Source organism: Narcine bancroftii, chromosome 1 (assembly GCF_036971445.1).
Source record: "Narcine bancroftii isolate sNarBan1 chromosome 1, sNarBan1.hap1, whole genome shotgun sequence".
Lineage (NCBI taxonomy): Eukaryota > Metazoa > Chordata > Chondrichthyes > Torpediniformes > Narcinidae > Narcine > Narcine bancroftii.
This window is the reverse complement of record NC_091469.1, coordinates 246,535,202-246,558,277: the sequence shown is the minus strand read 5'-3', so window position 1 is coordinate 246,558,277 and position 23,076 is coordinate 246,535,202. Positions and strand designations below refer to the sequence as shown.

General features: G+C 39.1%; 1 protein-coding gene across 2 annotated transcripts in view; it reads right to left on the bottom strand.

Moving 5' to 3' along the window:
- coq9 (coenzyme Q9 homolog (S. cerevisiae)) overlaps positions 1-23,076 on the bottom strand; it is a 111,634-nt gene that overhangs the window by 47,165 nt on the left and 41,393 nt on the right. For both annotated transcript variants that reach the window (XM_069894096.1, XM_069894106.1), the window contains exons 4-5: positions 19,674-19,816; positions 186-270 (exon numbers count right to left, since the gene is read on the bottom strand). In XM_069894096.1, the coding sequence (XP_069750197.1) occupies positions 186-270; positions 19,674-19,816 (228 nt within the window). The remainder of the gene's footprint in view (positions 1-185; positions 271-19,673; positions 19,817-23,076) is intronic.

Genomic DNA, 23,076 nt, shown 5'->3' with positions numbered 1-23,076 from the left:
ACAATACCCGACCCCTGTATCCCCCACTCTGGACTCTGCCAAAATTCCACCCAACCTGGAGCCCCCCATATATTTCCCTCCAGAATCCCCCACGCTTGAGCATCCCAATCCATCCCAACTGATCACCTCCACCCCCCCCCCCCCACAGAGCCCCTAACCCACGCCGGATGTGACAGGGCCCTCACCTGTGGCCAGCTGTCAAGGTATGGGATCACCATCTGCAGCCGGCTCTCCACTGCATCCATGACAAACACATCTGTCTTCTTTGCCCTGCAATCCACAGAGAACCATGCAATGGGTCATTCACCTGGACCACTGGCCCCACCAGGAACATTGAATCCTTGGGAATGGGGAACATGGTACCTACCCCTGCAGAGACGGACAAGTTATCATAGAGAACCAACACAGCCACAGAACAGATGACTCCTGTCGACCTCGTGGGAGATAGGAAATCAGAGAACCAAGCCTCAAGTGCGAATAAGGAGCCTGAGCAGCAGCAGACTTCTTCTTACAGAGGAGGGTGAATTTTCCACCATGGGGAACGATCATGAGTTCATCACAGAATTTATTCAGTTGGAGAGGATAAAGTGAATTGTTGGAGACATCAATAGGCTGGACAACATGCTGAAGGAGATCAGCTGCTTCGAGGGGCTGAAAGGCTGCCCCTCCATCAGGAACCTACCCATCTCTGACTTCACTCGAGCCCACCACCTAAAGGGCAGAAGATGCAATCAACTGCCAACCCACCCCCAAAATTGCTACAAAGGCTACGCCACAAACATCCCCAGCCGCCCCCAACACCTCCCCAACCAGCAGGCTGTGTGCCCCATGGAGGCTGTGGCCTGGAGGCACACTTGCTCCCTGTGCATTTGGGGAGCAGAGATTTTGCACATGTGTTTCAAGTCCGACTGCCTATATGTCCAAACTTCCATAGTTATTCAGTTACCATGAGTAATTGCGCAGCAATTAAAAAGTGATCACTAGCTATAGAAAATGGTATACCCAAACTGTATTAAGATGAATGTGTTGCCAAGACTCCAGTATCTCTTTCAGACACTGCCCATCCCACTCACCCGAGGATTCCTCAAAAATTTACTTGCAGGAGTGAGGAGATTCCTATGGAATGGAAAGGTAGCCAGGATCTCTAAGGAAAAAAATGACCTGAGATTATAATCTGGGTGGATTGTGAATGCCAGACTTTAAAAAATACTATTGGACATCCCAGTCAAGATACATCACCTCCCTCTTCCAAGGGGAAGGTACACCATCCTGGGCACAAATGAACTGCACATCAGAGAACTTTATTTATAAATGGGACACTAAATTGCTATCAGGAAAGAAAGACAGCCCCATATTAAAACAAAGAATCCTCATTTGCAATAAAATTAACCAATATGTAGGAACCAAAGTAGGGCTGTCTCCAAAAACACCCCCGACTCCAAATAGATTAATATAATTGACAGCGAGTAAAAAGATCCTGGGCATCTGGTGTTGTAATGGTGTCAAGTGTGTAGAAGACTGTTACGAGCAGGGGGCGACTAATGTCATTTGAGCCATTTAGGAATAAATATAACATATCAAATAAGACATTTCATTGCTACCTTCAGATAACATCCTTGCTACAGGACAGATTAGGTCCAACTATGGCCCTAACAGCGTGCAGTAGCATAGAGGCCATGATTCGAAGGGAAAGCACACGGAAGTTCAATTTGGCAATGTATTTCTTGCTCCAAATGGAAAGCCTTAAACCAGTCGGACTTGGGAATAACTATTGATGAGCGGTGCTGCTCCAACTTGTGTTGGGCCAGCAGGACTATAGTCTTTAAAGCATGGCACAGGCTATTACCGTTAAAGAGTATAGAGAGGTGTTTAGGAGATAAATTGGGAAAGGTTTGTTGGAGTGGGTCTCACACAAACACTTTAAAACACAGAATGTTTGCATGAGTTTTTGCAAAATTGCTCAGTCTCATGATGGACTGTTATTTGCAAAAGACAACAAATGTAACAACAGGCAGTAGCAGCTCTGTCTGAAAAAGAGCCTTTCCTGTCTGAAAGGTCATGTGATCTTTACAAGCAAAGAGCAGAGAAAAAAACAGGCTTTTCCCTGAGTTGGAGGGACTGAGAGAGAGAGAGAGACGAGAGACACAGACATCAGTTCCAGAGGGACAAGCTGGCAAGCTTTGGAAGACGGCCTGGTCAAAGGAGAGGACTAGCTGTCTGGTGTTTCCCTTGAAATCGTAGAAACAGAAAGAAACTCTGTGGTGACCTGAAAGAAAGAGGTTATATCTGGAGAACCCTGAAGGGGGCAAGTTTCATCAGCAAGACACTGGAGTGGCTGATTAAAAAGGAATCAGTTGTGGATGTCCTGGAACAAGAAAAACTCTCTGAAAACCAACAAGAACCCTTCTGAGTGGTAAGCACTGGTGAACTTTATTAATGTTAACTTTTGTGCACAGTATAAGCATTGTCTGCAACCAGTGAGATTGGACTGTGAACCCAAGAACTTAACTGAACTTACACACTTATGCTTAGAATTAGAAGGGGGTAAAGTAGGTTAAATGAGTCAATAGAGATAAGTTAAAGTTTGATTCTATTTTAATGTTCAAATATAATTAAAGCAACTTTTATTTAAGAAAAGCTTTGTTGTGGCGAATATCTATTGCTGCTGGGTTTTGGGGTCCTCTGGACGTAACATTTTATGGGGGCTTCGTAGTTTCAGATTGAATATTGGAGTTTTTGTGATTTATTAGTTAATTAGCTTTTTTTTAAAGCTAATTTAAAGCTGGTGTGTGTAAAAACAGCAGCAATGGAGATTGATACATTTTTGTCACAACCATCACCTTTAGAGCTGCAGATCAAGAGAAAAGAGGAACTGATGGTTATTTCTAAGGCATTAAAACTGACTGAAGTCAAGACATAAATGTTCTGGAAGATAGATCTGTTGAATTGCTATTGGAATTAGAGAAATTGAGGGTGGAAGAAGAAAGAGAAATGGAACTTTGAGTTGCAGAAACAACAAAATGAGGCAGAGGAAGCTGAAAAATAGAGGAAATGAGTTAAAGAAAGCTGAAAGACAGATGAAATAGGAGTTAAAGGTAGTTGAAAGACGGAAGGAGGAAAATGAAAGTGACAGACAGTTTCAATTAGAGAAGTTAAAAATTAAGATGGAGAGAAATAAGAGGATTGAGGCTGCAACTCCTGGGGAGAGGTTTTTAGCTAGTAGAGAGGTACATCTAGTTCCTCCTTTTGATGAGAGAGATATAGATACACATTTTCAGCTTTTTGAAAAGGTCGCTGAGAGCTCAAAATGGCCAAAGAAAAGTGGCTCTTTAATGATCCAAAGTGCATTGAAGGGAAAAGCATCCTCTAGCTTGACTAAAGAGCAAGTGGCAGATATGATACTGTAAAACAAGCTGTATTGAAATCTTATGAGTTGGTTCCAGAAGCATATAGACAAAAATTTAGCAGATTGGTGAAAACGTGGAATCAATCTTATATGGATTTTGCTCTGAAGAAATCTGAATGTTTTGACCATTAGTGCGCCTCAAAAGGAATGAACAATGATTTTGACAGATTTTGAGAATTAATATTAATTGAGGAAAATAAAAGGTGTGTCCCAAAGGAGATTGAATCATACCTGGATGAGAGACACATGGGGACGAGGCAACAGGCGGCTAGATTAGCGAACGAATTTGCTCTAATTCACAAAAATACATTCCAGAATAGTAGGCATTTTCAAAGAGTTAATGTGGAACAGATTAATAAACCTGTTCATAAGGTTAAAGTGGAGAAAGATGGTAAATCTGGAGAAAATGTTAAGAGAAAAGATGAAGAGAAGGCGGGAAAGGACAGAACCTCTGCACTGGTATGTTATTTTTGTAAGAAACATGAGTCATGTGATTGTGAATTGTCTAGTGTTGAAAAAGAAACAAGAAAAGGAGGTTTTACCAGAAGCATGTATTCAAACAGTGGAATTTAAGGAGAGCATATGTTCCAAACCTGGTAAGAAGGTCACAGATGTTTCCAAACCTTTTGTGTCACAGGGCTTTGTTTCAATAAAGGAGGGAGAACCACAGGTTCCAGTTAAAATTCTTTGAGATACTGGGGTTGCTGAATCAAAGGACTGACACAGGGGAGACAACTTTGATTAAAGATGTTGGGGGTGAGGTAGAGTCAATATCGCTTCACAATATTGTGCTAAATTCAGAATTAGTCAAAGGACCTGTTGTAGTAGGAGTAATTTCAAAGTTACCCATGCAGGGGTCCTCGTATTTATTGGGGAATGATTTGGCAGAGGATAAAGTTCGGTCAGTTTTGAGATTGACAAATCGGCCTAATAAGGATGAGGTTAGAGAGGATTGTGAGATGTATCCTGCATGTGTTGTAACAAGGTCTGTGACTAAGAAACGACATGAGCTGAAGATGATCCAGTTGATAGAGACTTGCCCAGTACTTCTGAAGTACTTTTGAAAGAGCAAGGTCATTGTGAGAGTAAGGATTTCTCTTTGTCAAGGAAAGAGTTAATTCAGCAATAGAAATAGATACAGATCTTGTTGTCTTAAGAGACAAAGCAGTAACTGAACAGGAAATTAAAGTAATGGCTTGTGGATGTTACTTGAAAGGTGAATTGTTGATCAGAAAATGAAGACCTCTTCATATTCCTGCCAATGAAGAGTGGGGTATGATTCATCAGGTGGTTGTTCCTAAAAATTACTGGAAGGAAATATTAAATCTAGCCCACTGTACACCTTTTGGTTGTCATCTTAGTGTAAAGAAAACCATGAATAAGATTTTAAGACAGTTTTTCTGGTTTGAGAAAGGATGTTGTAAATTGATGCCGGACATGTCACTTTTGTCAGGTTGTCAGGTTGTGGGGAAACCTAACCAGAGTCCTCCAGTAGCTCCATTACAACCTTTTCCTGTTGTTGGGGAAAATTTCACAATGGTTATTGTAGATTGTGTATGTCCCCTGCCTAAAACTAAGTCTGGGAATCAGTACTTATTAATAATTATGTGTACAGCATTCAGATTTCCAGAGGCTATACGATTAACAAATATTAAAACCAAAACGGTAGTAAAAGCTCTGGAAAGATTTTTCACAATTTTGAATTACCAAAAGAGATCCAGAGTGATCAAGGATCTAATTTTATGTTTGGGATGTTTCAGCAGTTTGTTTATGAGTTGGGATTATCAGATCACTTCATCCGCGTACCATTCTGAAACTCAGGGAGCTTTGGAATTATTTAATTCTACTCTTAAAAATTTGATGAGTATTTATTTTCTGGAGAATGGAAAAGATTGAGATGAAGGTATTCATTTATTGTTATTTGCACCAAGAGAGGCTGTGCAGGAGTCATTAGGTTTCAACCCTTTTAAAATTGTGTTCAGCCATCAGGTTGGAGGATAATTAATGTTGATAAAGGAACAGTGGATTAATGAGGATGTGAAGTTGAAATTGCTGGATTATGTTTCAAAATTTAAGTGTGGACTTTGACTCAAGAGAATTTAGAAATGGCTCAGGGTAAAATGAAGCATTTATTTGACATTGAAGATCATGTGAGGAATTTTAAGACAGGAAGTAAAGTTTTGATTTTGTTTCCCACACACGACAATCCTTTGAGAGCTAGATTTTCTGTACTATACATAGTTAAATCAAAACTGAATGATGTTAACTGTGTTGTTAACACTGCAGATACAAGGAATAAAACTCAGGTTTGTCACATAAATATGTTGAAACCTTATTATGAGAATAGAGGTAGTTGAGAAGGATCTGTATCTGAGGTGTTGGTTGTTGACAGGATTGAGGAAGTTATGGATAATCAGATTATGGAAACAGAATCTTGTGAGAGTATCCTTAAAAAAACCATGGTTCCTGTGCAACTGTCTAACTCAGCAATTTTGGAAAATTTGGAAGAAAAGTTAGGCCATCTTAAGTTACAAGAGGAGAAGAAGTTGAAAGAATTACTTTTGAAATACACAAATTTGTTCCCTGATGTTACAAAAATAACATCAGTGATTTACCTTGATGTAGATGTAGGAGAAGCAAATACCATAAAACAGCACCCATGTAGATTAAACATTCAGAAGAGTAAAATCATGAATCAGGAGGTGGAATATATGTTGAGAAATGGTATTATTAGACCTTCAAACTCAGATTGGAGTGCTCTTTGTATTCTGGTACCAAAACCAGATGGAACTGTTAGGTTCTGTAAGATTACAGGAAGGTTAATTCAGTAACTAAAACTGATGCTTATCCTATTCCGAGAATAGATGACTGTATTGATAAAATTGGCAAATTAAATTTCTTACTAAGTTGGATTTGGTGTGTGCCTTTAACTGAGAGAGGAAAGAATATTTTGACTTTTGTAACTCCATCCGGTTTATATGAGAACAATGTGTTACCTATTGGCATGAAAAAGCCCCTGCAACGGGGGACGTGGCAAGATGGAGTAGAGTCTAGACATGTAATCTCGACCTCTCTGGCCGGACTTTTAAGTACCTGTTTTCTAAACCTTTGTTTTCAAGTTTAAACTTTTTAAATTTTAGTTTAAAGTATTAAGGAACTATTATGGCCATTAATGGTAAAAAGATTAAACCTCAAGTGCAGAAGAAGCTACATTTTTGAAGTGTTGAAGATTTGGGGCCTAAACAACTTGTTACAGCTTCAGGTTTAATTTCTTCAGCATCTAAACCTCAAAGACTGCCTGTGGGAGCTGAAAATAAAATGTCTTCTACTCACCAAGTGAAGGATGGCGCTGGAATTACCCGTTCTCTGGAGGAAGGTGCGTGTTCCCAAGAAGTGGATCCCGATTTTGGAAGCCTTTTGATTTTAACGGAGGGAGCACGCAGGAAGACGACTCCATTGTTTGAAATGCATCAGGAAACATTTCAACCTGAAGATATCGATTTTCTCTGTGATTTTGCGAAAAAACAACGAGCTGCGGGGGGAGACCAGTGTCGACCCCCTGAGGAAGTCGGGGTGCCGTCACTGGGAGTCCAGACCCGCAGCAAAACCTCTAAAATGCCTTTCGTTGAGTTGCAGCAGGAGTTGTAGTTACCTGGTTCTGCCACTATGTCAGAGAAAACAGGGCTGAGCTTTTCTGAGCTACAATGTATGCAGTTAAATGCTGTCATTCAACCTTTAATGAATGAGATGGCTTAAATGAATGCTAGTATAAGTTCAGAATTGAATATAGTTAAAACACATGTGGAAGCATCTTGTGAAGATTTAAAAAAATTTCAGTCTGTTTTTTTTAGAATGTAAACAGCAAGTGGTTTCTAACACAGAAAAAGGTTGAAAAATCAGTTATAGAATTGCGAGAACGTGAGAAGGAGTTAGAGAGGAACATAGACTACTTGGAGAATCAAAGCAGAAGGAATAATGTGAAAATAGTTGGTTTGCCAGAAGGTAAGGAAGGACAAGATCCTCTTTGTTTTTTTAAAGACTGGATCCCACAAGTCCTAGGGCAAGAAATTTTTAATGGAGGCTTGGTACTGGAAAGAGCTCATAGAGCTTTAAGAAGAACACCTTTACCTGATCAACCACCGAGACCTGTAATAATTCGATGTTTGAATTATTTGGACAGAGAAGCAATACTTCGACTAGCAGTGCAAAATGCGAGACAACGACAAACTCCGTTATTGATTCAGAATAGTTTTTTTAAAATCCTGATTTGAATCAAGAGGTCATTCAACGTCGATTTAATCCAGTTAAAGAAGTTTTGTGGCGTAAAGGTTATAAGTCTACTTTTCGCTACCCAGCAGTGTTGAAGGTGTTTTATGGAGACCATCAATTTCGTTTTTTTAAGAATGATTGTGAAGAAATGATTTTTGCTGACTCATTGCCAGATATAAGAGGACAAAGACGTAGTCCACCATTATTTCCTAAAGAAAAATCTGGTTGTTCTGGAAATGGAAGAAATGGCAGAAATGGGAAAAACGGGCATGGAAAGAGTCCAACTTCTTCTGAAATGGGATCTCCGAGTTTGGAATCTCTTGGATGAATGGAAGAATTTTCTTATTCATTTTTTACTTTTTATGTTATTAAGATATTTTGATTTTATTCATTGTTCGGCTGGGGAGGGAGAGATTTGCTCTAAGTTCTTTACTAGTGACCAACACCCAATTTTTCTTTAGGGATTGGTAGATTTTTTGGGGGGGGGGGATTTTTTTTTTTAATTTATTTTCATTTTAGTTAGTTAGCTTTTAATTTGAGTTTTTTTTCTCCTATTGGAGGGCCTATATACGTTGATTTGAGTTTTCATATAAAGATATTATTGGTATTTAGTAATAATAGTGGATATGTCAAAGTTGAGGTTTGCTACTTTTAATGTTCGAGGTTTAAACAGTCCGATTAAGCGAGTCTTGGCTTATATTAAGAAAATGAAAATTGATGTTGCTTTTTTACAAGAAACACATTTGAATGTCAAAGAAAGTATGAAATTAAAGAGGGACTGGGTTGGGCATGTATATTCTTCTTCATTTAATTCCAGGGATAATGGTGTAGCAATTTTGATACATAAAAATTTATCTTTTCAATTACAATCAATGGAGGAAAAGGCAGGATGTATTCTTAAATTGAATTGTTAGATTTTTAGTGAATTTTGGACTTTACTTAATATTTATGCCCCAATTTTATTTCAGATTCATTTTTATATCTGGGCCAGGCTAATGATAATATTTTAGTTGGTGGTGATTTTAATTGTGTTTTGGAACCTTTATTAGATAAATCTCCGAAGAAAGTTAAGAAATCTAAGATGGCAATTCAGGTTCAAGCGTTGATGAAAGATCTTAATTTAGTAGATATTTGGAGACATCTTAATCCGACAGAGAAAGATTTCTCCTTTTATTCATCTAGACATGAATCGTTTTCAAGGATTGACTTTTTTTTAGTATCGACACATTGATAAGGGAAAATACAACAAGCGAAATATAAAAGTAGGGTGATTTCAGATCATTCTTTGTTATACTTTACATACGCAACTTCTGAGAAAATTCAAGTGGTCTATCATTGGAGGTTTAATACAATGTTATTAAAAATACGGGATTTATTGATTTTTTGAAAAAACAAATTACTTTTTTTGAAAGAAAATTCTAATTCTGTTCAAAGTAAGTTTGTACTATGGGATGCTATGAAAGCTTATTTGAGAGGACAAATAATTAGTTATACCTCAAAATAAAAAAAGAATCAATTAAATCAGAGTCTTGAATTAGAGAAACAGATTGATAAGTTAGAAAAGGAATTTCAGAAAGATGCTACAGAAGATCAGAAAATAGAATTATCTAGGTTGAAATTGGAATATAATACTTTGCAATCTTATCAATTTGAATGTGTGATTAATAAGACTAAACAACGGTATTATGAATGGGGAGAGAAAGCACACAAGGTATTGGCGTGGCAATTAAAGAAAGAACAGGTTTCGAGGACTATTAATGCTGTTAGATGGAATTCTCTTATCAGTTACAAACCTCGTGAGATTAATGATGAATTTTGTTCATTTTATAATGATATATATATATATATATATATATATATATATAAATATAAATATATATATATATATATATATATATATAAATATCTGAAGAAAAATCAGAAACTGAATCGACTGGTCTTTTTTTATCACAGTTGAATTTACCGATATGAGAGGATGCAGATATACAGGAGTTGGAAGAACCATTTACGGATTCGGAAATTAAAATGGCTATGATAGAATCCCGAATGGTAAATCGCCTGGTGATGATGGATTTTCGGTTGAATTTTATAAAATCTTTTATGATGATTTTTCTAGTGTTTGGGGATGTATTAGGTCAAGTTGGAGAACATTATGAATTACCTGAGTCTTGTTCTAGTGCTTTAATTACAGTACTCCCAAAAAAAGATAGATATCCTTTGAAAGTATCTTCATATAGACCAATTTCGTTGTTAAATGTAGATTATAAAATAATAGCCAAAATTTTAGCGAATAGATTGGCTAAATTTTTACCTAAGTTGATTCATATGGATCAAACAGGTTTTATAAAGAATAGATATGCTTCAGATAATATTCTGCATGTGATTAGTTTGATTAATAGATTTCGACAATCTTTTAGATCATCCGATGGTGATATCTTTAGATGCAGAAAAAGCATTTGATAGAGTTGAGTGGAATTTTTTGTTTAAAGTTCTGGAGAAATTTAAGTTTGGTCCTTTCTTTATTGGTTGGATTAAGGCTTTATATAGTAAACTGGTAGCTAGAGTATTGATGAATGGCTTGATTTCGGAACCTTTTAAATTGACTCGATCAACTTGTCAAGGTTGTCCTTTATCACCAGCTTTGTTTGCGTTAGTGATTGAACCTTTAGCACAGCTGATAAGACAAAATACACAGATACAAGGTATGAAAGTTTTAGATGAGGAGTATAAAATTAATTTATTTGCTGATGATGTATTGGTGTATTTAACAAATCCAGCTCAGTCACTTTTGCACTTGAAGGAGTGTTTAATACAATATGGATGTCTTTCTGGATATAAAGTTAATTGGGGAAAAAAGTGAAATATTACCGGTAAGTGAAGGAGATTATTCAGTTTATAAGAATATTATTAATTTGAAATGGACTGATCGAATTAAATATTTGGGTATAATTTTTAATGTTAATTATCAATCTTTATATTAATTAAATTATATTCTGTTAATAAAAAAAATTAAAACTGATTTGATTAAATGGAAAGATTTACCTCTTAATTTATTGGGTAGGATAAATACATTTAAGATGAATATTTTTCTGTGTATGCAATATTTATTTTGATCTATTCTGTATTTACTTGATAATATTTTTTTTGAGATTTGAATAAATTTGAGTTTATATGGAGAGGTAAATTTTCGAGAGTAGCCTTGAATAAATTAACTTGGAAATATGACCTAGGGGGACAACGTTTACCACATTGTCAAAATTATTATGAAGTAGCCCAACCTAAATTTATTAGTTCATTGATGGATTTGGAATGGCCTCCTAGTTGGGCCAAAATTGAGATGGCAAATATTTCTGAATTTGAAATACATCAATTTTTGTTTAGATGGAATATAAATTTGTTACAGCAACATAATGTGCCTATATTAAAACATTTAATGAAGTTAAGGATTAAGGAAAATAAAATCATAAGCTCTAGGGGTGATTTATCAGCTTTGACTCCGTTGTATAATCAACTTTTTTTTCAATACATAATCGAAGTTTATTACATTGGAGATTTAAAGGTGTGGAAAACTTAGGAGATTGTTTTAAAGAGGGTAAATTTTTATCTTTTAATCAGATGAGGGACAGTTTTGGTATTGATAAGATCTCTGTTTCTTTATCATCAAATTTGATCTTTGGTAAAACGTACATTTGGTAGAGATACGATTTTACCTGAAATGACTGAATTTGAGACTTTTCTTATGAAGGTACCAGAGAAGGGTTATATTTCAGTTATGTATCAAATACTACAGGATGGTATGGATAAAAAGGGTTGGGATAAATCTAAAAGTAAATGGGAAGCAGATATTGGTTTTATTTTTTCCGAGGATGATTGGTTAGATATTTGTTATGACAGTGTAACTAGATTGATAAATGCACGTTGTGCAATGATTAACTATAATTTTCTACATCAATTATACTTAACACCTGAAAAATTAAAAAAAGTATGGTTTTCATGAATCAGATTTGTATTTTAGATGTTGTAATTCTGTTGGAACTTTTTTTTTCATGCTGTTTGGTCATACAATCATTTTGGAAGAAAATTCAATTGTTTTTAGAATACCTGTATAAGATTAAAATACCTTTAGATCCGACAGTATTTTTACTGGGTAGTTTGCAACCTCTGAAAGGTTTAGGATTAGATAAATTTCAACTTGTTTTTGTATATTTAGCTTTATCTCTAGCGAAAAAATGCATTGCTAGTACGTGGAAAGATACAAATATGATTGATATTAATAGATGGCATAACGAGATAAAATATTGTTTAATAATGGAAAAAATTACATATGTTTTGCGTGATAACTATAGTTTTTATTAATAAGTGGTTGTTATACTCAGAATATTTACATTTCAATTTATGTTGATTAGATCTTAATATGTATGTTTAATTTTTCCTTAATATTTTTTCTTTTTTCTTTCTTTATGGCTCTCCTTAGGAGAGTTGGCTGAAGGGGGGGAGGGTTCTTTTCTTTTCTTTTTCTATATATAAAAAATAACGTTCATGTTTATGGTTAATTGTTGTATATGTTATGTACTATTTGTTTTTTGAACGAATAAATAAAGTTTAAAAAAAAAGCCCCTGCAACATTCCAAAGGATGATTAATTCGGTAATCTAAGCGTTAACACTTACAGATGTTTATATTGATGACTTGGTAACAAAAAATGACACATGGAAAGAACATCTAAGGGAAATGATCAAATTGTTTGCAAGATTATCCAAAGCAAACTTAACTGTTAATTTAGCAAAGAGTCAATTTGCAAATGCCATAGTAACACACTTGGCTTATGTAGTTGGCCTTGACAATGTTGTACCTATTCAAGCGGAGGTGTATGCAATTTCTGAATTTCCTATTCCCAATGGCAAGAAAGCACTGAGAAGGATTTTTGGAATGGCAGGATATTATGGGAAATAATGCAGAAATTTTGTTGAGGTTGCTCTTCCTTTAACCAACCTTTTGAAGAAAGGGGAGAAGTTTGTGTTTGTCAGACAGTTTTGGAATTATTAAATGAGATGCTATGCCATTGCCCTGTGTTAAAATATCCTGATTTTGACAAACCATTTTCTTTAGCAGAGAATGCCAGTGAGGGAGCAGCAGGTGCAGTTTTAATGCAAAAAGCATAATGAAATTGACCATCCAGTTGCCTACTTTTCAAAAAAAAATTAATGTTCATCAAAAGAACATTATTGAAAAAGAACTGTTGTCTATCATATTTGCTCTGCAAAATTTTGACGTATATCTTGGTACTTCTCATGATCCAATTGTGATATTCACTAACCAGAATCATCTGGTGTTTTTGAATAAATAAAGAATAAAAACAGAATATTGTTAAACTGGAGTTTAATATTACAGGAATATAATCTGCAAATTAATCTTATCAGAGGTAGAAAAGGAGGGAGCGGCGCAGTGAGTGAGTGGCCCAGTGAAGGAGTGGGGACTTTGGCTCGAGGGACTTCGGTGAGCAGGGGCTAAGAAGGCTAAGTAAGAAAGGAGGAAATGGAGTCAGTTGGGGTAGTTAAGTGCTCCAATTGTGGGATATGGGAAATCAGAGACTGCACAGCTGTTCCTGATGACTACACCTGCAAAAGGTGCATCTAATTGCATATAATGAGTGACCGTGATAGGGAGCTTGAGCCTCAATTGGATGAACTGAGGATCATAAGGGAAGCAGAGGTAGTGATAGAGAAGAGTTACAGGGAGACAGTCATCCCTAGAAGGCAGGAGTCAGGGAATTGGGTGACTGTGAGGAAAGGAGGGAGAGCGCCAGTGCAGAGTACCCCTGTGGAAGTGCCCCTCAGCAACATGTATTCGGCTTTGGATACTGCTGGAGGGGAACAGCCTATCAAGGACGAGTCGTGGAGGTCAGGTATCTGGGACAGGGGCTGCCCCTGAGGTTCAGAAGGGAAAGAAGGATAAGAATAGGATTCTTGTAGTTGGGGACTCATTAGTCAGAGGGACAGATAGAAGCTTTGTGGGATGAAATCGGGGATCCGGGTTGGTATGTTGCCTCCCTGGTGCCAAGGTCAGGGGTATCTCTGATCGAGTACATAGCATTCTGCAAGGGGAAGGAGAACAACCAGAAGTCATGGTCCATGTGGGGACCAATGACTTAGTTAGAAGTGGGGATGAGGTCCTGAAACAGGATTATGTAGAATTAGGTAGCAAGTTAAAAAACAGGACCTCCAAGGTAGTAATCTCTGGATTGCTGCCCGTGCCACGAGCTAGTGAGGGTAGAAATTGGAGGATATGGAGGATGAATGCGTGGCTAAAGAGATGGTGCAGGGGGCAAGGGATAAGATTTCTGGATCATTGGGATCTCTTCTGGGGAAGGTCGGACCTGTACAAAAGAGACAGACTCCACTTGAACTGGAGGGGGACCAATGTGCTGGCAAGCAGATTTGCTAGAGCTGTGGGGGAAGGTTTAAACTAGTTTGGCAGGGGGGTGGGGAACAGAGTGTGAGAGCAGAGTCAAGGGAGTATGGCCACCTAGATAGGAATAAAAAAGATAACAAAGGTAGGATGGAGATTAGGGTAGAAGGTAAAAAAGAGAGGGTCATTCTCTGAGATGCATATATTTTAATGCAAGAAGCATAGTGAACAAGGTAGATGAGCTGAGAGCATGGATAGATACTTGGGGTCACAATATTGTGGCAATTAGTGAGACCTGGCTACAGGAGGAGCAGGACTGGCAACTTACTATTCCAGGATACATTTGTTTTAGATGTGATAGATCAGGGGGTAAAAAAGGAGGAGTTGCTCTGCTTGTTAAGGAGGACATTACTGCCGTGAGGTGGCAGGATGGTATGGAGGGATCGACTAGTGAGGCTGTTTGGGTGGAATTGAGGGGTGGAGGAGGCAAGAGTGTGCTAATAGGGGTGTATTACAGACAACCAAATGGGCCAAGAAAATTAGAGGAACAAATTTGTAGGGAGATAACGTATATGCGTGAAAATCATTGATTGGGATATCCATACGGTTAGAGGGCTGGATAGGCTGGAGTTCATTAAATGTGCTCGGGATTGTTTTCTAAATCAGTTAGTAGAAGAACCGACTCGGGACGGTGTAATACTGGATCTCCTGTTAGGGAACGAGCTAGATCAGGTAGCGGACATTAATGTTGGAGAACCAATTGGGTCTAGTGATCATAATTCTGTTAGCTTTAGGGTAGTTTTAGGGAAGAGCAAGGAGAGGCCTAAAGTTGAGGTTCTGGATTGGAAAAGAGCAAATTTCAAAGGAATAAGAAGAGATTTGGGGAGTATTGAGTGGGGCAGGATATTTTCAGGTAAGGATGTTAATGAAAAATGGAGGATATTCAAAAAAGAAATTTTGAGGGTACAGAGTAGTTATGTCCCAGTGTGGATCAAAGGAAAGGCTGGAAGTCATAGGGAGGCTTGGTTTTCGAGGAATATTGGAAATTTGGTAAGGAGAAAAAGGGAGGTGTACAAGAAGTATAAAGAGCAGGGAGCTGAGAAGTTGAAGGTGGACTACAAGGAGTGTAGAAGGAATCTTAAGAAAGAAATTAGAAAGGCCAAAAAAAGGCATGAAGAGGTTTTGGCTGACAGAGTAAAAATAAATCCAAAGGGTTTCTATAAGTACATTAAAAGTAAAAGATTAGTGAGAGATAAAATTGGACCCCTTGTAGATAGCGAGGGTAGGCTGAGTGAGAAGTCTGAGGAAATGGGGGAAATTTTGAATGATTTCTTTGCCTCGGTATTCACTAGGGAAAAAAATGTTGAACCAGTTGAAGTAAAGAAAAATAGTGGGGAGGTCATGAAGCATATAAGGATAACCGAGGAGGTAGTTATGGCTGTGTTTAAAAAAGATAAAGGTGGATAAATCTCCCGGACCGGACAAAATATTCCCTAGGACACTCAGGGAGGCTAGTGGACAGTTAGTGGGGCCATTAACAGAGATATTTAGGATGTCACTGGCCACAGGGATGGTGCCAAAGGATTGGAGGGTGGCACATGTGGTTCCTCTGTTTAAGAAAGGGTCCAAATGCAAACCTGGGAATTATAGGCCTGTAAGTCTGACGTCTGTGGTGGGCAAGTTGATGGGTCCTCTACTGGCATCACCTACGGCTCCTAGAACACTTCCACCAGCGTTGTCTCCGCTCCATCCTCAACATTCATTGGAGCGACTTCATCCCTAACATCGAAGTACTCGAGATGGCAGAGGTTGACAGCATCGAATCCACGCTGTTGAAGATCCAACTACGCTGGGTAGGTCACGTCTCCAGAATGGAGGACCATCGCCTTCCCAAGATCGTGTTATATGGCGAGCTCTCCACTGGCCATCGTGTCAGAGGTGCACCAAAGAAGAGGTACAAGGACTGCCTAAAGAAATCTCTTGGTGCCTGCCACATTGACCACCACCAGTGGGCTGATATCGCCTCAAACCATGCATCTTGGCGCCTCACAGTTCGGCGGGCAGCAACCTCCTTTGAAGAAGACCGCAGAGCCCACCTCACTGACAAAAGACAAAGGAGGAAAAACCCAACACCCAACCCCAACCAACAAATTTTCCCCTGCAACCGCTGCAACCGTGTCTGCCTGTCCCGCATCGGACTTGTCAGCCACAAACGAGCCTGCAGCTGACGTGGACATTTACCCCCTCCATAAATCTTCGTCCGCGAAGCCAAGCCAAAGAAAAGAAAGCTTTTGACAAAGTTCCCCACAGGAGGTTAGGAAAAAAGGTGGAGGCATTAGGTATAAATAAAGAGGTAGTGAAATGGATTCAGCAGTGGTTGGATGGGAGGTGTCAGAGAGTAGTGGTAGAAAATTGTTTGTCCAATTGGAGGCCGGTGACTAGTGGAGTTCCTCAGGGTTCGGTCCTGGGTCCACTATTATTTGTTATATATATTAACAATCTGGATGTAGGGGTGGAGAATTGGATAAGCAAGTTTGCGGATGACACAAAGATTGGTGGTGTTGTGGATAGTGAGGTAGATTACTGTAGATTAAAAGGTGATTTAGGAAGGCTGGAGGTGTGGGCTGAGAAATGGCTGATGGAATTTAATACAGATAAATGTGAGGTGCTACATTTTGGAAAGGCAAATTTAAATAGGTCATATACATTGAATGGTAGACAATTGAGGAGTGCAGAGCAACAAAGGGATTTAGGAGTGATGGTAAATAGTACCTTCAAGGCTGATACTCAGGTAGATGGGGTGGTGAAGAAGGCATTTGGAATGTTGGCCTTCATAAATCGGAGTACTGAATTCAAGAGTAGGGAGGTTATGATGAAATTGAACAAGGCATTGGTGAGGCCAAATTTGGAGTACTGTGTACAGTTTTGGTCACCAAATTATAGGAAAGATATAAACAAAACAGAGAGAGTACAGAGAAGGTTCACGAGAATGTTGACAGGATTTCAGGGTCTGAGTAACAGGGAAAGGTTGTGCAGACTGGGGCTTTTTTCTCTGGAGCGTAGAAGATTGAGGGGGGACTTGATAGAGGTGTTTAAGATTTTAAAAGGGACAGACAGAGTAAATGTGGATAGGCTTTTTCAATTAAGAAAGGGGGAGATTCAAACTAGAGGACATGGTTTAAGATTGAAGGGGGAAAATTATAAGGGGAACATGAGGGGAAATTTATTTACGCAGAGGGTGGTGGGGATGTGGAATGAGCGTCCGGCAGACGTGGTCGAGGCGGGATCATTGGTTACATTTAAAGAAAGACTGGATCGTTACATGTATAGGAGGAGACTAGAGGGGTATGGACCGGGTGCTGGTCAGTGGGACTAGGAGGGTGGGGATTTCCTACGGCATGGACTAGTAGGGCCAAATTGGCCTGTTCTATGCTGTAAGTGGTTATATGGTTATATGGTATAAATAATGTGATAGATTTTTTATCAAGATGTTAAAATTGATCATGTATAAAAATACTCTCAAAATTGGGTTACTGCATTATGACATGTTATATATTGTGTATTGTTATCTTTAGTGATTCTAAGACAGTTTAGTTAAAATTCCTTTAAGGGGGAATAATGATAGAGTATATAGAGGTACTTGGGAGATAAATTGGGAAAGATTTGTTGGAGTGGGTAACACACAAACACTTCAAAACACAGAATGTTTGCACGAGTTTTTGCAAAATTGCTCAGAGTCTCATGATGGACTGTTATTTGCAAAAGACAACAAATGTAACAACAGGCAGTAGCAGCTCTGTCTGAAAAAGAGCCTTTCCTGTCTGAAAAGTCATGTGATCTTTACAAGCAAAGAGCAGAGAAAAAAAAACAGGCTTTTCCCTGAGTTGGAGGGAGTGAGAGAGAGGAGAGAGACAGAGACATCAGTTCCAGAGGGACACGCTGGGAAGCTTTGGAAGACGGCCTGGTCAAAGGAGAGGACTGGGTGTCTGGTGTTTCCCTTGGAATCGTAGAAACAGAAAGAAACCCTGTGGTGACCTGAAAGAAAGAGATTATCATCTGGAGAACCCTGAAGGGGGCAAGTTTCATCAGCAAGACACTGGAGTGGCTGATTAAAAAGGAATAAGTTGTGGATGTCCTGGAACAAGAAAAACTCTCTCTCTGAAAACCAACAAGAACCCTTCTGAGTGGTAAGCACCAAAGATTGGTGAACTTTATTAATGTTAACTTTTGTGCACAGTATAAGCATTGTCTGCAACCAGTGAGATTGAACTGTGAATCAAAGAACTTTTCTGAACTTTCACACACATTACACACATGTGCACTTAGAATTAGAAGGGGGGTTAAGAAGGTTGAGTGAGTCAATAGAGTTAAGTTAAAGTTTGATTCTATTTTCATGTTCAAAGATAATTAAAAGCAACTTTTGTTTAAGTAACCCTTTGTCGTGGTGCATATCTATTGCTGCTGGGTTTTGGGGTCCTCTGGACTCATAACAGTGCAATACAATTTTCTAGGCCACCTGTACTGATGCCACAAAAATTGAATAGATCCAAACCTGAATTATCCGGCCAATGTTTTAAATGCGGCATTGCAACAAGGACTTAAGTGCACGCAACCGGACCGGTGCCAAGGTGAGACCCTTTTGGGTGGAATTGGGCAAAGCCCTGCAAATAAATCATAGGAAAAGAATTCCCATAGGACCCAAAGCTCTTCCTGTTGGGAAACATAATGGATGTTAGGCTTACAATGAATCTGTCCAAATTTCAAATTCTATTTGTCCTGATTGCCTTGGCGGTAGCCAGGAGGTACATAGCAGTTGCCTGGAAGTCCAAGTCCTACTTGAACATTGAATGCTGGAACACATGGAGAAAATTACGTACAACCTAAGGAAACAATACAGCTCCTTTTTGAAGGTCTGGAAACTCTATTTTAATTACATAGGGGCACAACTGTAGTATGGACAATCGTCCCTCACCACCCTACCCTACTTTCCTAATCTACCGAACTGGCGTGGGAGCAGAGGGGCTCCATCCCATTGTAACCAGGGAAAGCCACAAAAAAAGGAAGACAGCCGCAATGCAATAAAACCATAACCCCGCCCCCCCAATATGTTTTGTACCTTTGTCGTGAGTGTTTTGGTTATTGTGTGTACGTATAATTAGTTTGGTGTTAAGTGTTCAATGTTGGGGAGTGGGGTGGGGGGTGGGGGAAGAGGATAAGAAGAACAAACTCTATGAGATGACTATTTGGAATTAACAAATATGAAATGTAAATAATGTTAATATTGCTGATAATGATATTAATGATATTGACAATTGTTTCTGTAATTGTTATATGGTTTATATATATGAGACAGTGTGTGTGTCTCTCACTCTCTCTCTCTCACTCTCACTCTCACTCTCACTCTCACTCTCACTCTCTCTCTCTCTCACTCTCTCTCTCTCTCACTCTCACTCTCACTCTCACTCTCACTCTCACTCTCTCTTTCTCTCACACACACATTACTCTGGCTGATCAAGGGTCAGGTCTCTGTAGCCCTCATCCATCTGAAGCTGCCTCTAGCACAAAAGAGTGCTCTCTGGTTTTATACTTACTCTTCCTGCCCCAGTTGAACCCGTTGGTGTTGCTCAGTGAGTGCCTGGGAGAGCTGGCGATTGCAATGGGTGATGAAGTGCAGAACCAATTCGCCTGGACTGTGACCAAACATCCCAATGATTGCTGGTGACAGCTCCAACACCTCAGACAGAAAGAATGCATGTTAATTTTCTCCCACCACTCATTTAACATTCGAAAGTGACTACAACACCCTGACCTCTAGTATCGCTGTGGACAAGGAAAGGAGTAGATAAAATGGTAAATTGTTTCATTGGGGAAGGGCTAATTATAAACGCATTAGTGAGGAAATGGGGAGAGTAAATTAGGAATATACATTCTCATGAATAATGTGGAGGATGTTTGGGGACCACTTGCATGGGGATTTGGACTGGTTTGTCCCACTGAGAGAGGGACAAGATGATAGTATAAAGGAATCATGGTTGACCAAAGAGCTGAGAGAGCTATTTAAGAGGAAGCAGGAAGCTTACGATGGTTACAAAAGACAAAAAGGCTCATGAGAATTACATTGTATCTGGAAAGGAACTTGAGAAAGGACTTAGGATATCTAGAAGGGGGCATGAGTAAACCTTGGCAAGAAGGATTCAGGAAAACCCAAAGTCATTCTATGCATACATGAAGAATGGAAGTATGACTAGGTGGGACCACTTATGTCTAAAGGAGGCAACATGTGCCTAGAGGCACAGGAGCTAGGGGAGGTCCTAAATGAATACTTTGCTTCAGTGTTCACCAGTGAGGAACCTTGGTCAATGTGAGGTTAGCATAGAACAGCTGGAGCATGTTGAGGTTAAGAAAGAAATAGTCCTGGAACTTCTTAAAAACATTCAGATTGATATTCCCACGACTGGGTGAGATACACCCCAGGTTACTACAGGAAGCAATGGAAGAGATTGCTCTGGTGTTGGCAATGATCTTTGTATCCTCCCTGGCTACAGGGGAGGTACAAAAGGATTGCAGAATGGTAACTATAGTCCCCTTGTTTAAAAAAGGGAATAGGGAGAATCCTGGGAATTTTAGATGATTGCCTTATGTCAGAGATGGGGAAATTACTGGAGAGAATTTTATGAGTATTATGTCTTCTCAGGGAGAGTCAGCATTACTTTATGAGGAGCAGGTCATGCCTCGCGAACCCAATAAAGTGTTTTGAGGAAGTGACAAAAGTAATTGATGAGGTTAAGGTGGTAGATGTGATGTATATGGATTTTAGTAAGGTATTTGACAAGATTGCCCATGGGAGACTCATTCAAAAAATCATGATACATGGGAATCCACAGAACCTTGGTTGTGTGGATTCAGAATGGGGTTGACTGCAAAAAGCAGAGGGTAGTAGTAGATGAAGCTTATTCTGCCTGGAGGTCAGTGACCAATGGGATCTATTCTGGACCTCTGCACTTTGAAACTTTTATAAATTACTTGGACAAAGAAGAGGAATATAGTTCATAGAGCACTACAGCACTCTGCTCACAATGCATACTCTAAACAAGGTAGAATCCTGGTAAATCAACTTTACATCCTTTCCGACACTTGCATATCTTTCATATAATGAGTCAACCAGAACTGCACACAGTGCTCCGTGTGGTCTAACCTGAGTTTTTTAGAGCTGCATCATTACCTCGTGAATTTTAAACTCAATCTCTCAACTTATGAAAGCTTTCTTAACTAAGCTTTCTTAAGTACCCTGTCCACTTGTGAGGCAACTTTCAGGGATCTGTGGTCATGATCCCTTTGCTCTTCCAATCTGTCAAGAATTCTACCGTTAACTTGGAGTTTGTCCTTCCAAAGTGTACCACCTCACTCTTCTCCAGATCGAATTCCATCTGCCGCTTCTTAGCTCAGCTCTGCATCCTATCAATGTCTCTCTGCAATCTTCTACGATCCCCTACACTATCCACAACACCACCAATCTTTGCATTGTCTGCAAACTTGCCAACCTACTCTTCTACCTCCTCATACAGGTCGTATAGATTTTATAAAAATCATGAAAAGCAGAGATCCTAAAACTGATCCTTGAGGAACTCCATGAGACACAACCTCCCATTCCGAATATACTCCCTCCACCAAAACACTCTGCTTTCTATAGGCAAGCCAATTCTGAATCCACATGGTCAAGCTTCCCTGGATCCCATGCCTTCTGACTTTCTGAATAAGCCTACCTTATCAAATGCCTTACTAAAATCCACGTAGACCACATCCACTGCACTACCCTCAGCAATAAGTCTAGTCACCTCCTCAAAGAACTCTATCAGGCTGTGAGACATGATCTGTCCTTCACCAAGCCACGTTGGCAGACCCTGATCAGACCAAGATTCTCTAAATGCCCATAGATCCTATCTCTAAGAATCCTTTCCAACACTTGTGCTCCACAGATGTAAGGCTCACTTACTATAATTACCTGGACTTTCCCTACTATATTTTTTGAACAAGGGGACAACATTTGCTATCCTCCAATCTTCCAGTACCATTTCCATGGATAACAAGGACACAAAGGTGCTAGCCTGGGGCTCAGCAATCTCCTTCCTTGCCTCGTGGAGCAGCCAGGAGAGTGAGCTCCACTCCTCTTTTGGAGGTCAATGACCAGGTCCTATGTCTTGCTGACATTATGGGACAGGTTGTTGTCCCGGCAGCAAGCCATTAGACTCATGATCCCCCTGTTATATTCTGTTTCATTGTTGTTAGAGATCTAGCTTTCAGTGGTTGTCTCATTTGCATGGAGTTGGAGTATGGGAGAATTTGTCAATGCTCTCCTTTGCAATTAATGCTGGTGTACAAGTTCAACAACTAAATTAATAAATTTTAAAAAAAATACCTGAAAAGGAGTGCAGTATGTTTTGACCTTGAGCCCCTCATCAAGGTGTGAAGAGAAAAGGCTTGAGCCCGAAATGGTTATGTATTTTTATATTTGCTCTATAAAATACACTTAATCATTGTTAGAATTCTGTTAGAATTATCTAAGAATTATCTAAGACCTGTTTAATTAAACTCTGTCTAACTTTTTTATATAAAGGATCTGAATTACAGGTAAGATGTACGGAAGGTGTATGGAACCTTGGTTTTCAAGAGATATTGAGACCCTGGTTAAGAAGAAGAAGAACGGGACCATTAGAGGGCACACAAAATCAGTGAACCGGTGCGGACTCGAAAGGCCAACATGGCCTGTTTCTGCTCCGTAAATGGTTATATGGTTAATGCATTTTAACTGCTCCAACACATCCTCTCTCTTAATATCAACATGCTCTAGAACATTTACCCTATCCATATTGTCCTCATCATCAAGGATCCTCTTCTTGGTGAATACTGAAGAGTAAGTAGTATTCATTGAGGATCTTACCCAAAGCCTCCTGGCACATCTTCCCATCTTTCTCTCTAATTGGGCCTACCTTCACT